Source organism: Micromys minutus (genome assembly GCF_963924665.1).
Source record: "Micromys minutus genome assembly, chromosome: 13".
Lineage (NCBI taxonomy): Eukaryota > Metazoa > Chordata > Mammalia > Rodentia > Muridae > Micromys > Micromys minutus.
In genome coordinates this window covers 33,831,832-33,851,182 of record NC_137982.1, presented here as the reverse complement: position 1 = coordinate 33,851,182, position 19,351 = coordinate 33,831,832, and the positions used below count along the sequence as shown (strand labels likewise).

The window sequence follows — 19,351 nt, the reverse complement described above, 5'->3', positions numbered from 1 at the left end:
GAGACTTTTTAGCTTCTGGGTTTCTTTTTAAAATGCCTGATCTTATTTCTAGTGAGTCAAATCTTTTCCTTGAGTATTTGTGAATTATTTTAGATATAAAATACCTTTTAATTACATGTGTGGAGACACCTTTTCACCACCTGATATGTATATGTATATGTATTTATTCACTGTACATTGTCTTTCGGTGATAAAATTTTCAACTATGATGAAGCCAGTTGCAACGGCTTTACTTGTAGTTGCTTTTGTGTCTTACTGAAAAGTCCTGCTCTGTATCCAAGGCTAAGCATATATATTTAAGATTTGATTACTTCTTGGCTTAGTCTAATCTGACTATTATAACAAAACACCACATACCTGGTAACTTATATGTATTAAACATTTGTGTTTACAGTTCTTGAAGCTGGGAAGTCCAAGATCAAGGTACCGCCTGACTCAGTGTCTGGTAAGTGTCTTCAGTCTGTTTTGGTGTTACTATTACATGATATTGGCTCAATATTTTTGTTTTGTTAAATATTTTCCATGAAAAGAGACTTACATGGCATTTCATTCTGATGATAAAAATTCTAGACATTATGGTACTATCTAGTGAATGCCCCCTGGCTTACAACGTATCAGGGAAGTAGACAGGGAAATAGTCATTTGGAAAAGGCACCAAACACATAGTGTGTGCACTGCTTTGTAACGGTCTACTGTCTGTTCTGGAGAACTAATCCGTCACTTCTGATGGTGGCCTAATAGTCCCCATTGCTCCATACATCTTAAAAGATGCACCTCTTTTTAACTTATTGAGGCTGAACTTTCAACACATGAAATTTTAGGGGACAAATTGCATCCAACCCACACCATTGAAAGCTTTGTCCTTAGAGACACATCACACTTTTGATGTGTCCTTTCTCACAGTGGAAAACGTCAAAAGACAGACCGTCTGCTGTGCATCTTTCCAGAGAGGTAAGGTTCAGGTCCCCAAGAAAAGTAAGAATGTGGGAGTGTGAGACTTTTCCTGGGGAGCAGTAAGCAGACATCTTTTCCCCGCAGATAGGGGAGCAACAGCCCAAAGAAACAATTCCACGCAACTTCAACCTGATGGGACATACTTGGGTTTCTTGTAGGAGTGCAGGTGAAGCGTTATCATAGGAGTGTGGCTGTCTCAGTAGCTCTAGCACCATCAAAGTCCCACAATAGCATGGATGATAATTCTTGAAAGCTATATTCTTCTTTATGCACAACCTGTTGGCAGTTTTGAGTTCTGGAGATTTTATTCTCCCCATCATTCCTGCTTTTATTGTCTTCCGGAGTTTTAAAAATCCTTTAAGTCTCAAGAGAACCCTGAACCCTGTCAGTTTCCTTTGTTTCTTGAGTCCTGTGAGGAAAGGAGTTAGGGGGACAATAGCTGCAGAACATAGTTCTTTTACCCTCTTTTTATAAGAGTCTAGTCTGTTAATGAGAATACAGCCCTCCCAACCTAGTTTCCAAGTCCCTATCTCACGATAGCCCTATAATCTCATTGTAGTTCTGACATGAATTTGGAGGGAACACCAACCTTTTCATTTTGGGTTTTAGACCTCTCACCTGTTAAGCTTTGGTTATAATATGTGTCGGGTCAGATAAAGATATCACAAATCACTAAGAATATTGAAAATAGACTGAGATTTAATCAAACTAATCAATCAGGTACTTTGAAAACTACCGAATAACTGGCTCCTGGTTCCCATGACTGACTTCCGAATATTGCTGCCTAATTGTTTGTTAAGGAGCCTTCCTCTGATTCAACACAAGCCACTTTCAGGACAGCTGGCTTCTTGTTGTCCCACCGTCCTGCAATCTTGTAGTCTAACCATCCCTCCGGCCCTTTCCTAAATAAATAAATAATTGCCTGGGCCTGGAGTCTGAGCCAGAAAGATTGCAGAGAAGAGGCTCGCCTATGGAACATAGAAAGTTCAAGGAAGACACTCAGACAACTCGGCAGCTGTCAGTTAAAAAGGCGCAATACTGTGTTTCAAGGGTGGAGAGCACACTTAGAAGATGTAGGAGTTCAATCCCAGTACTGAAATGAGACAGAAGGTGAGACGGAAGAGGAGCAGGAGGAAGTGAGATGGGGAAGAGAAGCGCACCTCACTTAGAAGCTTCCCTCGTACTGGTTGTGTAAGAAAATGTGTGCCAAACTCAAAGACACAGCTGTTCAGTCTTCTAAGAGGCAAATACTTGTGGTTTTCTATACAAAGATTAATAAGGGCTTTTCAGGAACTTCATTCATTCTCTTCAGAACCATTACCAATTGTGTGTGTGAGTGTGAAGCCCTACATCACCTACTTAATAACCCGTGTGTTCCCAACCCTTCTTTTCCCGACCACTACATGACGCTTACTCTATTTTCTGCTGGTTTCTGTGTCCTGCTTTCTCAGAGACACAGCAGCACGCATCCTCCTGTCCCTCACCTTTCCTGCCGTCCGTCCGTCCGCTCCCGCTTCAAGCACAGCTTACTTCCTCCCTTTCCTGACCACTGAGAAATCTTTGCTTGCCTCAGGTTCCATTATACCACTCTCGGTTTTTTATTTTTTTAATCATTTCTTTGTTTGTTTGTTTGTTTGTTTTCCTTTGATTTGGATTTAGTTTCCTTACTTAATTTCCCTAGGTCTTGGGTCGGAGGTCTTTTATCTCTAGGCTCTCTGTTTAAGTGTACCTGAATGAAAACCGTCGGACAAGCATCCTCAGATCCTAATTGTACATTGTGCATAAATATTTTATATACATCTCAACCATAACAAACCCAAACTAAAAGTTTTCATTTTCTACCAAACCATCTTTTCTTACGTTGTTCCCCATTCATTACATAGTACAGACTCTTTAGAAGTACAGTGACTTCAACCCTAATTTTTTCCCTCCACACCCACATATTAATCCCAGTGTTTCTGCTTTCAAAATAAAGCTCCAGATGCCATCTTCTTTCTGTCCCCTGTCACTTAAGTAGGTGGCACCAAGTCCTCCTGCTGTGTCTTTGTAGTTGAGTCTCTACCTCCTTGCTGGGCGAAATTTACCCAGCAGAGTAGGTAAACAAAAACCCCTCCCTCTTGCTGCTTTCCTTGTTATAGTCTACCTCCAGCACTTGTTTATAGTTTTTTTTAACTATGTGGATGGCTAGGGAGTTGGGTGGATCTGTGACAAAGTGCTGGTCGGAAGTTAATGTGGCCAAAATACATGTACAAAACTTTAAAGAACTGATTTTTATAAAAGTCTACAAGGACTTTTGAGCTTTCCAGTTTTCAAGCATTCTGAGACATTTTTTAAGACAGTAAATTTGGTTTTCTCATTGTGTTGGAAAACTCCAGAATCCTGAGACCTTACAGTCTATTAACACTGAACATGATAAGCAGACTATTGAGTTTACCCTCTGCAGTTCAAGTTTGGGCTTTGAAATGCACGAAACTGTAAATCAGCGCAAAGAGAAAGCGTGTGTGCTCATACAGCCAGGTTAGACCCTCCCTTCAGTGTCTGCTCTCTCATCTCCACCCCAGCAGGCGGGGCCCTGCTTCCTACCGCCGTTTACTGGCTGCACTTTTATGTAAATGAGGTCATGTATGCTTTCCTGGCTGTGTCTTTCATAATTCTTTTAAAACATTTATATGATTATTTACATAGTAGCTCATTCTTTTATCTTACTAGTACTACTTTGTTTTATGACCCTGCCAGAACGTGTGTAATTGTTCACTGATGACAGGAGTGGTAGTGTTTTAGCTTGAGGCAATCACAAGTATTCTGGTTACAAGCTCTTGTGTTTTATTTTTCTTGGGTAAATACCTAAACTGGGGATGGCTAGAGAATTTTCTAAGTATATTCTTACTTTAAAATTTGGTGAGTGTCCTTATCCTCTACAAGCACCATGTAAGAGCTGACACCACGTAGTTAGGTGTGTCGTTGGAGGACATTTTAAACCATTACAGGTGGTGTATTATGGCATCTATCTGGCTTTGGTTTTTGGTTCTTAAGTCTTTAGTTTTTTGAAATCAGATATAATTACATTGTCTTCCTTTCTCCTACCTTTCCCACATGTGACCTTACACCTTGTTCAGGCTCAAATTTGTGATCTCAATTTCTTTCATTATTGTACATATACTTTTAAGTGTATAAAGATACATATGCTCAGTCCATATACTGTTACATTGTGTTATAATTATATATATTAACATATATTACATATATTACATTGTGTTATAATTTCAGGGTGGGTGCTGACTTATGTATATCTCTGAAGACTGATATTGAGCAAATTTTCACTGCCCACTTATCATTCGTATCTTTTCTTTATACATCTGGATTCACACTGGGGCTGTCTTGCTTCCCAACCTGTGTAGTTACTTTGCTTTGCTTCTTGAGCTTTTGCTGTTTGGTACAGCATTGACTAGAACTGATAATAACAAACATCCTTGACTTGAGGTTTGTTTAATTTAGTATTGATTTTGTCACATGGTTGCATCTATTGAAATGCTGACACAGCCTTTGATTTTTATCTTGCTAATAAGGTGAAGTAATTGACTAATTTTTTATATGATAAACCCTTGTAGCCTTCAGGGATCAAATTCCAATTAATTATGCTGTATTGTTTTCTTAAAGCATTGAAAATTCTATTAGGCAGACTACATGAGTGCTCACCAGGATTATTGGTCCATGTTTCTTTTTCTGTCCTTCTCTGTTACAAATTATTTGGGTAAGTTCCCATTCTTACTGTGGAAGAGCATATAATTGTGTTTACTTTTCTAAATGTTTGCCAGAATTCAGCAGTGAAGTCTTCTAAGCCTTGAGGGGTGTGTGTGTTGTGTGTGTGTTGTGTGTGTGTGTTGTGTGTGTGTGTGAGTGTCTGTCTGTCTGCCTGCCTGCCTGCCTGTTGTAAAGGTTTGTTATTATAAGATGTAAAGTCACAGCTCTACCATAGCAGAACAGTCACAGCTCATTGATCTGTCACTATTCTGTTTTCAGGATGCCCTGGTTTTCATCCCTTAGGGAAACATTTGCAAACAACATGGGCTGTCTTTTTATTTTGTGTATGATGAATTCATGATCCCCATTTGTACTGTTGCCTCTTTCATTGTTAATAGCCAGAGCCTTTCCTCCTTCTGTAGAGCTTAACTGACTTCAGTGTTTTGTTTTTTCTTAAATACTCAGCTGTGAGTTTGATTGACTTTTCTTATACCTCCTTTCTTCTGTTTCAGTGATCTCTTTTCTTTATTATTTGTATTTTTATTAGTATGATTTTCTTTTCTTTTTTCCAGTCTTTAGCTTGTTTTGTTTTGCTGTTGTTGTTTTGATTTTGACTTTGGGATTCTCTTTGTAGTCCTGGCAGTCCTGGAACTCACTCAGGAGACCAGACCGTCCTCAAACTCAGAGACCTGCCTGTCTCTGCCTCCCGAGTGCTGAGATTAAAGGCACGGACCACCATTGCCCGCTCCCCCTCACACACTTTTTAAAGATTTATTTATTTATTTTAATTAATTTATGTATGTGAGTACACTGTACTGTCTTCAGACACATCAGAAAAGGGCATCAGATCTCATTACAGAAGGCTGTGAGCCACCATGTGGCTGCTGGGATTTGAACTCAAGACCTCTGGAAGAGAGTCAGTGTTCTTAACGGCTGAGCCATCTCTCCAGCCCTCCCCCTTTTTTTAAGTAAAAAAAAAAGTGAATCATTTATTTGGATCTCTGTCCTATTAAATGTGTATTTATGCTGTGCTTTGTCTTTTATAGTACAACCATAACGGCAAGCTATGCATTTTTAAACATTATCATTTTTCTTATTCTTTGATTATTTCTCTTTAACTGTCAGGTTTTTATAGAAATGAGCAATTTATCATGGATATTTTAAAATTTGTTATCTGCTATGGTGATCAGAAAATAACCATACCTGTTGATATTTTTAGAGAGGCTCTGATTGGTCTCTGTGTATTTGAAAGTGTTTGGACCCACAGAATGTTCAAGCGGAAATGAGTCTGTGTGCTTGCCTTGCTGTATGACTGCTTGTTAGTTTCAGCTGTTTGTTTGCTTTAGACTCTAGTGTGGCATGTCAGACTCTCCTTCCTGAGCCACCCCTAAAAGCATGTGTAACAAGGCAGTATCCAATCAACAGATCTGCTGGCCATGACTTTGTTTTTCAGTAGTTGATTTCCAGATGTTCTTTGCCAGCTCCTCCTCCTTTTGTGTAGTGTACTTACATCTTGGCATCAGGGTACTTCAGACCCTGATTTTGGTTGGGTTTGGTTCTGTTTGTGGTTACAAACCACTAGTATTTTTTTTTTTACTCCATCTGATTTTTAGGTGTTTATTTAACTATAAATTCTATCTTCTATCTCATATAGCTAGGCTCACAGTCTAGTTTTCCACTGTTTTCTGTAGCAGCTTGGAGATTTATGCAACAGTATTGGATGGGAAGCTACCAGTGCACACTTCTTACTCCCTTTCCAGATACTCTCCATTGGTTTTGATCTCCTTTTGGATGATTTTCGATGTCTTTAGATTGGTTTTGAGTGAGTGTGTGTGTGTGTGTGTGTGTGTGTGTGTGTGTGTGTGTGTGTGTGTGTGTGTAAGTTGGAAGTCTTCCTTGTTGACATTTTACTTTGTCTTTCGAGGTGGGGTGGTTTCTCACTAGGACTTGGGGCTTGCCATGTTGGTTGTGCTGGCTGATCAGCAAGCCTCCTGGGGCCAGCCAACCTTTCTCTCCCTTCCTAGGCACACAGCACTACACCCAGCTTTTGACATGGGCACTTGGAGTCTAATTCGGGTCTTCATGCAAGCACTTTACTGACTGAGCTACATCCCCTACCCCAAGTTGGTTTTTATATAGTACAGGCTGGCCTTGAGACCTGGAGGTTAACCTTGAACTCAGAATCTTTTCACCTCTATCTCCCAAGTGCTAGGATAAGAATGTAGTTATTCGTGGAATGAACACATAATGCAAACCAAAGCTAAAGAGATTTCAGTTGGGATTTGAATTGGCTCTGAGGTAGTGGAAGGAATGAAGGAAGGAAGGAAGGAAGGAAGGAAGGAAGGAAGGAAGGAAGGAAGGAAGGAAGGAAGGAAGGAAACGGGCAGAGGTATCAGGGAATAGAGCCAAAACAGTGGGAATAAGCTGTACATTAGTGTGTAAGTGCAGCCCCTTCATCTGCAGCATCTTTCCCAAGAGCTTTTGAGATCTGAGAGTCATCAAATTAACCTTTCACATAGCCGGGTTGAATGAGATGTTTGTATATTTCACATACTGCCCTTCACAGACCTTCCCTCTTTCTTCACATTTGTCTGGTGCTCTGCCTGTTCTGTCTGATCTGTTGTATTCCAGCCTCCTGACCATTTCCTTCTTCAAGTATAATGCTTTGTTTCCTAGATCAGTATATGAAGTATGTTCCCCATCTCGTCTGGAAGATCTTCCTATGTCTGCTTCTTTCTCATAGTTCATCCAGAGACAGTGTGGAGTTTAACTTTGTGTCCACTTAACTGAGTGTGATAAAATCTTCTTAGCACTTGAATCTACTGACTGAAAAAAGAAAAGTGCCCTCCCTAGTGTTGGTGAGCATCAGTTCCTCGGGAGCTCACCACCAGCTCTCCAGCTCTCACGTCTATACCCGCTGTCCCTGGTGGGCACCCGAATTTTACCTGCAGGTTCCACGTCTCTGAATCAGACTTAATCATAGATGACTCCACCGATCACAGTGGCTAGGTAACCGCTCTCCTGTTATCTACCCCTGAACCTGTCCTTTCCCTCACAGCACTCTTACTATATTTGCTGCTGTTTCATTCATCCTTTCCCTGTGTCTGAAGAGCGAGGACCGTATGTATGTTCTTCTACAGAGTGTGTTCGGTTAAAACCTGGCACAAATGCATAAAGTTCCCATCATTGAAAGGAGAAGGAAAGTGGGACTTTGCAGGACTAGGACTTGAGAACTAGATGGTTAGTAATTTTCTGTCTCTTTCCACCATCTCTTACACCCCAGTATAAGGATGCATTGGATGTCTTGGCGGATGCCCTTGAAAGTCAGGAATGCCTAAGAGACACCACATACCAGGCTCATGTTTGGACTGCTTCATGCTCATTCTCAGGCTTCCATGAGGATAAATGAGTGTGTCATTGCTAAGACTGAAGAGTTGTCTCAGCTGTTAAATGCTAAGCTCACAGGCAAAACTATAAAACTTGTTACGTGGCTAAATGGAATCATGAAGGATCACAGAGCTGTCGGTGCTGTGAATCCGACAGGCAGGCTAGCCATGGGGTGATGGACACACAGTTGATGTGCAGCACAAAAGGTCTAAGAAAATAGAACAACACTGTTTTCTTACTTTGGTTCCATTGTACTGACCATCTCGGCTTGAATTATGGGTCAGAGAAAAGTAAGACATCAGGGAAACCTTCAGGTTTTCTAAAGGTATAACACAAGTATGCAAATAAAAAGCTTCAATGGGGATAGGAATCTACAAATTTTCTGTGCTGTGCCTTGTGCTGTTTTGGTAATTTCAAATGACTGTGAATTTGAGCTGAAGAGTAGGCATCTAAAGTGTAGACTGTTGACTGGCCACATACAGTTTTGGGGGTTTTCTTTCTCTTAAACCAGAGTCATTTCTTGCTTTCTGGTCATTTGCTGGAGAAGCTGTAAAAGGCACCCCGCCCCCAGCACTCAAGACATTCCTGTACCATTTGTTCCTAATCAGGAGCAAATGCTCCGAGTGCCCTGTGGGTCTAAAGGGGTATTTTGGTGCAGTTCTCCCAGATGTAGCAGAAAGAGAGCCCCTTTTTTCAGGTAGTCTGAAGAACTGGGAAGGAGATGACCAATCAATAACTCAGAGTCAGATCATACGCTGCAGATTCTAGGGACACAACCAGTCCCTAAAACACTGTGGGCACCATCGAGTGAGTCCTGCCTGTTAAGCTCATGAGCAGCAGGAGTGGCTTCATGCAACTGGATCAGATTACAGTAAATAATCCAGGTCTGGTGCAAACTGATTAGTGACTTTGTTGAAGTAATGAGCAGTCTGTCACCTATTTCAGAGAAGCAAGGGGAGGTCAGTGCTGTTTTAGGGTCAAAGAGCATCCAAGTAAGTCATCCTGCTAGTCTTACTTGAATTTTAAAATTAAATTTATTTATATTTAGCATTATTTATGCAGAGAATGTATTTAGACTTACTACAAGTATTTATAACGGCAACTTTCAGATATTGAAAGTGAGTATCTCTTACTGCCTTATTTGGAATTCCTGTATCTTGTTTCATGTGATCCTTTCTTATTCTTTCTGACGAATTAGGCAAGACTGTGTTTGCAAGGCTTAATCTCAGGGGCCAGCTAAGCAGGGACATACGGCAGATTCTATAGATTATGCATATATTTCACTTGGCAATACAAGGAACGCATAACTGAAGAGGCATCTTCAAGAGCTGCCTGTTGGAGAACATTTCAGTGTTCTGGGTCAGTGTGTTAATGTCCTGTCAGACAGTACTTCAGAGTGTTGTGTTGTACGGTGTATTCCACAATAAAACAGTGTCCTAGAGAGTGTGCATCTGGTGTACTCAGGGTTTCCATTGCTGTGATCAGACACCATGACCAAAGCAACTTTTATAAAGGATAACATTTAATTAGAATTGGCTTAGAGGGTTCTGAAGTTCACTCCATTATCTTCAAGACTGAATGAAATTTGTTTCATTTAGCATTGTTTAATACATATGAATAAAGTGCTATTTAGTAAATACGAAAAAAATCATTTGACTGTACTGAAGAGGCAATGTTTTAAAAAACCAACCCGAGTTGGTTCATATATAACCAAATGACAGCCAGGTTTCAAGTTTACTGGCAATAGAAGGTCAGTAAGGGATGCAGGAAGTCTTCTGTAGATGTTTAGTAGACACAAGCAGGGTTTCCTTACCTACGCCACACCTATGGTTAGCATATGAATACCTTTCTCTGCAGTTGCTGTATTAATTTTGTAGGTTTTTGCAAGTCTTCATTTTAAGCCTTTCCATTGGCCAACTCCCTTTTCTCTCATTTTAAACTTTATTCATTTCTTCATTGTGTACTTACATACACGTCCTTAAGGAAGTCAGAGGACAAATGCTGGGAGTCAGTGCTAGCTTCCTACTCTTGTGTCTGCTGCCCCAAAGGACCCGCCAGGCTCCTGCTTTCTGGGATTACAGATGTACAGGTCTCTGCTTCATGGGGTTCAGTATTTGACTCAGCTCATCAGGCTTGCTCAGCAAGTGCTCTTACTCACTCAACTGTCTTCTTAGTCTCCATCTGCCTCTTCTTAAGTGAGGACTATTTAACGGGAGATTAAACTCAAGGACCTAAGCATTTTTGGAATATTATTTTACCTTTTACTAGTAGGACTTTAGTTTTAGTTGGAGACTTTTGTGGTAAGTTACTGAGGGAAAATAGTATGTCCAAATCAGTTAAGTGATATTGATAACTAACCCAGTATTAGGGGTTGGAGTGCATCCTCTCGTTACAAAGAACAAAGATGTGCTGGAGCCCAAATCACATTGCTTAAGCATGTTGTCTGACTTGGAGATGAGCTCTTACTTATCTTTCAGTTAAAATGAAGTCAGAGGGTAGGCCCTTTCTGCTGTGGCTGTGTCGTCATACAAGGCATGTTTACAGCGAGGACAATGAGAGTACCCGGGACTAGCAGAGAAGCAGGGGACAGATTCTTTCCTAGTGCTCCAGGACTGGCCAAGAGTCCACCGGCCCTGCCACCATCCTGACTTAGCAATAGTTTCTGTTCTAATCCACCTAGTTATGGTAAACTCTGACTGAGGACAGCCCTAGCAAATTAATACACTCTGTGCTTTTGAGAGTTGGTTCTAACAGTTTCTGTTTATTGTGGGGAAACATATTTTCTTGCTTATTGAAAAAAAAAATTTAAATTATTCCCAGCTATTTTTACCTTTTAATAATAAAGCAGTGTTTGAATGTCCTAAATGTTTATCAAATATGTGGGGTTTTTTTTTAGCATTTTAACTCCTTTCAGTAGATTTAATAAAAATGTTTGTTATAAAGAAGAAATTATTCTAACCTCTTAGATTGAAGTGGCACAGATTAATAGCTTTTTTTCTCAAAGCAGCCCACGCTTTTTACTGACTTGTTTTTCTCATTAAAAAAAAAAAAAAAACTATTTGAAGAGAAGTAGTTAACTTCACAGCAGAGAATCCTGGCAGGCAGCAGTTTAATCTAGTGACAAAGTTAACATCAGCAAAGAAATATAGGCCTTGGGCATTCTGACAGGGGCCATTGAGTATTATCCTAAGTGATGTAGAACTTGCAGTCATGCAAAGCATTAGACAAAACCCAGTCCTGGTTTATATCCGTCGTTGAAGCTCAAGGCAAAAGTTGTAGCTGACTAAATAAAGTTAGAAGCACAAAATTCAGTGTAATAAGGGATTCTGGAATCTCAGGACAAAGAATGCTGTTAGTGGGGAATATGATTAAAGCTAATCATTTTTTTGCCTAATTAAGGTTAATTTCTTGGCTTTGAAGATTGATCTATAATCATATGTAAGATATTAATTAGCATAGGAGAGGGGCTACGGAAAAGCAACATCTATAGGAACTTGCTGTTAGTTTTTCAATTTTTGTGATTATAAAATAATCTCACAATAAGTACTTGAAAAATAAGCTAGGTTGGTTATGTGTGTTGTAATCCCAGACCTGAGACATAGAGGCAGAAAGGCTTTAGGACATTCGCCAGGCTAAGCCACATATTGATTCCAAGGTTAATGTGTGCTACATTGTGAATTCCTGTCTCAAGAAAAAAATGAATTACTAAAATCTGTTTATACTCAGTACATCTTTTTAAATATTAAGACAGCAAGCTTCAATGGCTACAAATAGGAGAATACAGGAATGAGATGAAGATTATTTGTGGAGAAATGTCCTATCCACATGAACTAAAGAATTCTCTTTTTTGTTTGTTAATTAAAATTTAAATTTATATTTTCCTTATTTTGAGATTCAAATACTTACACATTGGTATGGTTAAGAAACCATTATAGCAACTGATGATTGAATTATTCAATTTATAGCATTTCAGGGTTTTTTTTGTTTGTTTGTTTGATTGATATTCTCCATTATTACTAAATTTAAAGACCCATGGGATATATTTGAATGAATACCAGTTTTTAGGATTAGCCAAACTTTACAGGTTACAAACCAGAGACTGATTCTGTAGTTATATAAATCACGTTTGGCAATATTAAATATTAATATTAAATATTAAAAGTTGGTAGACATGGAGCAGCAACTTTGTGTAGCATTGAAAAATCAAGAGCAGTTTTAGCATATAGAAAAACAGCCTGTAGGGTGAGCTTTGGTTGGGTTTTGTTGATTGGATGCTTCCCATACTGGCTTCTTATATCAATTATGTTTTCTGTGACTTTTGGAATTTTCAGGGTGACAGGAGACTTCTCACAGGTTTTTAGGCTCAGGGCATTACTTCAGTCTGTGTGTTGTTCTTTGCTTCCAGTGAGGTGGAAAGTCCCTACTGTTCACTGATAGAGACGTGCTTGGTATAATACTATTATACCAAGAGGCGGTTATAATACCATTCCTCATGACTGACACATTGGCATTTGCTTCCTGCTTGTAATAAATTTAAGTGTGTCACCTAGTAGATCTGAAAAGTTGTGCTAAAAACTATCCACCTTATCATTTGAGAATCTTAATATTGTCACTGTACATAAATTTTCATTATCTAAATTATCCATGGTTACTAAGCAAATACTAAAAGTAAAATAAAATTTGCACACATAGCATGCAAACTGAAGGTCTTCAGTTAAAGGGAATAATATTGCCTTAATCACCCATGTGTGCAGACATTTTCTTTAAGAAAATGTGATTTTAATCAGGATGGTTTTATTTGGGAGCATTTATTGCCATTATGTATATCAATGTAGATATCGATACTTTCTAAGCAGAACTCTCTATTATTGAAATAATCTTGTTTTATATTTAGGGAGTTAACAGATCCTATTTGACATGTTTTGTTTCATGTTCTGCTCTTTTGGTAGTATAGGATGAGCTTTATTTGAAATGTTGTTTGCATTTTGAATGGATTGTGGATGATAATAGGAGCCTCATGCTATCCCTGTTCGTGATCAATTTAAAGTTTCCATTGTGGGGCTTGAGAGATGGCATAGTAGCGTGAGAACTTTAGTTGTGGTGTCCAGCACACATTTAACAAGAACGGGCATGGTAACACACATCTAATCTGTGCCAGGGAGGCCAAGGCGGGCACATCTGACGTTCATTTGCCACCAGGCAAATCGTAGAGTTTTAGGTTCCGTGAGAGAATGTTTCTCAAAACATATGTTTGAAAGTGATGGAGAAAAAAAGTTAATGTTGAAGATACTTGTGCATGTGCTCCTGACCACACATATGAACATGCATACAACACAGACAGACAGACAGACAGACAGACACACACACACACACACACACACACACACACACACACACACACACACACACACACATACACATACACATGCCAACACTCACATGAGAGAAATCATTTCCTTGTGAGCAATAGCTTCCAATTTTAAGATGGTTTACAACCACAGGCTTCCTTGTAGCCTGGCAGCATCAGTGAAATCCCAGCAGTATTTTTTTCTTTTTCTGTGTAAAGAAATAAAAGCTACAATACAGATATTGAATTGGCTAAATAAGCTTCAGTGAAGATGTTATATTTTTAATCATTTAAAAAATAGCTCTTAATTAGTTTAGCCTTTTAAAAGACAACTGAGACTCTCGTTAAGTGTTTTGTATAGAGTAAAAATTAGGAAATGATTTTTTCCTTCATAACTTTATATCCTAGTCATAGTATAATATAGATAGATGTTGAACAATATAAATATTCAGAAGCACATTTGGGGAGATTCGGGGGATATTTCTTGGGTAATGATTTTAATACAGTAAAGAACAGATAGGATTATATAAAACAAGTTACAGAGAAGAGTATATTGTCTCGGAGGGTCTGAGGTGCACGAGAGAGTGTGACAAAAACACCACCATGGGACTCAAGCTGTCATGTCCCTATTGTGACCTGATTGTCTAAGAAAGGGGAGGAAGTAGTACAGGGAAATTCCATTCCTGTGCTCATGGAACCAATCCTGGCACAGAGTCTGTTCGCACTGAGATGTTAAAATGGTGGTAGTATGGAAGTAGGAAGGGGGACGGGCTGGATGAAGTCTTTCAGAATGCTTACGTTTGTAGGAAGGAATGGAAGACCCAATAAAGATATCACATATTTGGATCTTCCTTTATTAGCACTTTTTAATAGTTAAAAATCTTTTATTGTAATCAAATAACTTTCTGGTTTTTAATTGTTGCTACAGGAGTGATAAGCATTCAGTTATTTTATGTTTTCTGCCCATGAGACTAAGATTTAGCTCGTTTGCTTCTTCAAAATAATAAAATTAATGTTTAATTTTATTTTATGCATGTTTTTAAAGCTAATTTATTAGTTCTCATAAAATTGTTTCTGTCAGTTTTAGCCATCACTAATCTTAGTGCTTTCAAACTTTTGTAATATTTTGTGTAGTTTTGGGAGCTTAAATTTGCCCACGGCTTTTTTAATTAAGCCGTGCCTGTATACATGTAGTTGGCAGGTACAATTGAGCACTGCTTGCTTTCTTAAGCAGAAATGAGATGGGCCTTGGGAGACATCTCCGTCAACAAAAGCTATGTGTGTGTAAATGTCAGGACTTGTTTAAGCTCCAGAATTCATGTAGAAAAGGAAAAATCAGAAACTTAGTGTGGTTGTCCAGCCCCAAGAAACTGGAGCCCCATGGGTTCCCAGGCCTTATCCACAAGCCTGTCTAGTCAGTGTGCTGTAGACCAATGAGAGACAGTCTGTCTCAGAGGAAAGGTAGACAGTGAGAATGACACCAAGTTTGTCCTATAGTGTCCACATGCATTCTCAGACACACACACATATGCACATGTATCATGTATTTACTTATATGTAAATAGTAAATGACTATATAGTCTACACAACTGGAATTTTATGTGTATGTGTGGTATATATGTTTCTAAAGAAAACGTTCGATTGCCACAACCAAGTCAAGAGACTGACTTAGTAAGTTGTTCACTTAGCTGATTTTGTTCCTGGTTTATCTGAACTCAACTTCAAAGCCAATGTCTAGAATCCTTAATAATTCAAAAGTAAATTCAGATTTTAAAAAAGTTCACTAATTTTCTATTCTGGATTTAAACAATAAAACCAGATTGACTGATTAGAATGTGCACACAAGATTGTGTCTTTAGTCAGGTGTGGACCTCATTCCTTTAATCCCAGCACTCAGAAACCAGAGACAAGCAGATCTCTGTAAACTAGAGGCCAGCCTGGCCTGCATATCAAGTTCCAGGCTAACCAGGGCTACATAGGGAAACCCTGGGCCAACAAAACAAGCTAATAAACTAACCAAGTGATAAAAACAAACAAGTCCCCAAGTGCCACCCCCCCATCCACTTGTGTTCCTTCCTTGTCCTCTAACCTTACAGACTCATGTGCCCTTCCTTGTGAACACCCTCCCGAGACTTTCCCATGAGAGGAGCTATTGCTTCACTGTCTGGAGCACTTCCCTGAATCCAAACTTCTTCCTGTACAAGATATACTTCTTCTCTTTGATTATTCTTATTTTAATAAAAATATTAGCATTATTTTATTCAATAAACATGACAATCAGTATATGGGAGTCTTCAGGCCTTTCCCTTATTCTCTTAAGAATCAGAAACTCAGAGCTAATATTTAATAGACAGCTAAGTGCTGAGCAAAGGTTTCCCATTTGTAACTCACTTAAATTTCCTTCAGGGATTAATTAATCAGTTAATGAAATTGTCATCTGTGGTCACAGGTAGACCAAAGACCATACAGGAGTGATGCTCTGTTTGAACACAGAGCACAGTAATGTTCACAGTGTAGACAGGCTTCTTTCCTATGGAGGCCTGGGAGACCCTAATCTAGGGCACACCCCCTGACTGCCATTATGCTGCAGCTACAAGAGTCAGAGTTTCATTAATTAGCACAGGCTAGGTTTGAACTATTAATGCAGCCCAGGCTGGCCTACAATTTTGAATTCTCCTATCTTGACCTTCTGAGCGCAGTTACAGATGTGTATCAGCATCTTCCTATGCAAAGTAAATTATTTTATTTATTTATGGCTAGGCCTCATTGAGTAGTCCTTGCTGGTCTAGAACTCACTACACAGACCAGTTTGTTGTGCAGTCGCAGAGATCTGTCTGCCTCTGCCTCCTGAGTACTGGGATTAAAGCCTTGCCCTGCCATTCAAAGTAAATTCTTTAAAGAACCTAGAATACCAGGTTTAAAATTTTGTTTTCATAGTAAGAGGGCAAAGTGTCCTGATTATTTTCTGTGAGTAAAGGAAAGGTTTCTTTTCTTGTTCTGCAGCTGACTACAAATGGATGTGTGAGTTCATTAGAAATGCCTTAGTAAGTGTATTAGAATTGTGCTGTCTTTGGCACTATTTGACTACACTGGTACAAACTGCCTTGGGAATCAGGATGTTCTTCTCACTGAAATGTCAGGCAGAGAACAGAAATTTGCTTTTGCACATGGAAGCGACATCTCGGCACCGAGTTTGATCATTTGAATGATTACCGAGTAACCAAGTTGGGTCCATTTCATAGGGTTTCAGTGTTAGATTTGCTTTTACTTTTCACAAGAACAAAAGAATGTGATGTCACATCTAAAATTCAAACTAACAAGGGTCTTCTAGTCATTTTGAGTAAACTTAAAATGGTTTTGTGTTTCTAGAAACATTCTGTAGGGTTTGAAGAGTATAACTTAAAGAAGAAAAATTGAATATTTTTGTAAGCTTCATGAATGCTGAAATCAGGTAACGCTCGTCTGTTTTATCTAAACGACTTTAAGTGTGTTTTTTTCCCTCCCAGGACATTTATTCAGAGCAGCTGGGGATCAGCCGTTTAACCTGTCCACAGTGCCGAGTGCCTTCCCAATGGTCAGCCACCCAGTCTTTGGTCTACATTCAGCCAGCTCAGGGCATTCAGAGTTTGGTGGTTTGGGGACACTTGGTACACCCACAGCCTTAGCCGCACATCCCCAACTAACATCTTTTCCAGGTAAACAACCTTTATGGTGTTGAAGGAAAGGAGAAAAGCCTGAGAATGCCCAGGCGGTGTTTTGTTTATTTACCTGAGCAGCAGAGTGGAATGTGCTAGACTCTGGGGCAAGAATTGGCTGATAAACTGGTCTGATAAATTGGCTGATAACTGATCTGATAAAGCAGAATTTTAAAATCATTCATATATGAAATAGCCTGACACAGCCCAAAACTAGAGTTCGATGTGTGTCAGGGCATGCAGCACTCGATCAGATACTCACTTGTCATAGAACAGGGTAATTATGGCAAGTGTTTCTGGTTCATTTACCAAGAGATTGGATGTAGAAAATGTATTGTGAGTATACAATTTTAATTCTTCTCAGCTTTGAGTGTGTGTTCAATGTATATGTGTACATTTTCACGCGTCTCTGTGTGCTTGTATGTGCTCGTGGGTACATATGTGGGAATATATTTGTGGAAGGCCAGAGTTTGAAGTCAGGTGTCTTCCTCAGTCACGTTAATGCTTGTTTTTGACATAGAACTTTCCCCTGAATCTGGAGCTCACTGGTTCACGAGACTGGCCAGCCAGCCAGCTCCAGATTTCTGTGTCTGTTCCCAGGTGTGTGCTTGGCTTTTTTTTTCTTCTACATGGGATTGGTCCTTATGTTCTGTGGCATGTGCTTAACTGACTAAACTATCTCCCCAGTCCCATCATCTAATTTTTAAGTCAAGAATTTAACTTGGCTTAGCAATTTCCTCTGTGGTAGAATTCTTGCGTAGCATATATGAGGTGCTGGGTTAGACACCCAGCACTGGGAAAAAGTACCTTACAGTCTGAACCTAGACTTGTTTTATGTCTCTTTACTTGGTTAGAAAGTTGAGGCTCATTCTTAATTTCTGTACTTTTTCCCATTTGAAAACTGTTTCCAAGGTATATTTGGAATACATTTCCACAACAGTTAGGCAGCTGGCTCTTGTGCATGGCCAGGGCCAGTGTGAGAAGGGACTCTGCAGACTGGACACACAGTAGCTGAGCTATACAAATTTTCCTGAAAGCCCTGACTTAACTGTATTATGCAGTAATTAATATTACCTTTCAGTAAGGAAGTATGTTTTACTGGGACACTATTTAAATAATTAGAGCTTAGTTCCACCTAGAAATTGACTTGGATTTAAATCTGGCCTTGGACAAATCTCTGACCTCTCAGCCTTGGGTTTTTCAAACCTGTAAACTTAAAACATTGCCTGCTTTCTAGGGCTACCTGAAGATTGGGGGAGACAAACCTGTCTAGAGCTGTCTACAATGTCTGGCAGCATTAGTCCAGAATGCCTAACTCACTAGTTTTTCTGCCTACTTTAATGGCTGACAAAGCATCTACTACTTCTTTGAAAAGAACCCAAGTATCATTTGAAACTATGCAGAGAATATAGAAGTGGTTACTTGTGGATTTCAGCTATTATCTCTTGAGGCACATTATTTATTTCATTGTCTTGAAGAGGGGATGGTGGGAAAGTTTTGAAAGCAGACAGAGTCTTGACCAAGTCTTAATAATATTTCCTTAATATATTAATAGGAACTAAAATTTTTTTCTGACTGTGTAAACCCCAGAACTCTTCTATGTAGACCAGGCTGGCTTCAGACTTACAGAAATCTACCTGCCTTTTCTACCGCCTCTTGAGCACCACCATACCTGGCTTGTTCTGATTTTAACACGGTTTTTCAGTATCAACAGCTACCTCCCGAAATCAAAGATCTTAAAATAAAATCTAAATAGTTAACAGTAATTAAGAAGTTACTGAGATCTTCAGTACTTTTATTGTCTTGTGATAGTTTATTATATTACTGCTTTTGAACACTTTAAACTATATTATAAAAGCTGTAATAAAACCAAATACTGAAAAAATGAAAATGAATATTAAAAAATAACTTGTATGTGATGGTACTTACAAAATGTAAAACCAACCTGGGGTCAGCAGGACTGCTCAGTGGGAAAGCTTGCTGCCCAGCCTTTTGACCTGAGTTCAGATCATTGGACTCCTGTGGTACAAGGAGATAATGTATTTCTTCTGGTTGTCCTCTGACCTGTACATGCACATACGTGTGAATGAATGTGTACACACACGCATACAACAAATCAATGAAAAGTATTTAAGAATATCGACTTAAAGAAGCAACATACTTCTTGAACCTACATAAGGTGTTCCCTTGTTTCCCAGTACTGTTCTGGGGGAGCACAGCAGCACTG

General features: G+C 39.2%; 1 protein-coding gene across 7 annotated transcripts in view; it reads left to right on the top strand.

The window, feature by feature from the left end:
• The window catches only part of BAZ2B (bromodomain adjacent to zinc finger domain 2B), a 207,854-nt gene that overhangs the window by 115,558 nt on the left and 72,945 nt on the right, over window positions 1-19,351 (top strand). For 6 of the 7 annotated variants that reach the window (XM_080927901.1, XM_080927903.1, XM_080927900.1 and 3 more), the window contains exons 4-5: window positions 395-445; window positions 16,936-17,124. In XM_080927901.1, the coding sequence (XP_080784027.1) occupies window positions 395-445; window positions 16,936-17,124 (240 nt within the window). The remainder of the gene's footprint in view (window positions 1-394; window positions 446-16,935; window positions 17,125-19,351) is intronic. The other variant, XM_080927904.1, reaches the window with a different exon arrangement.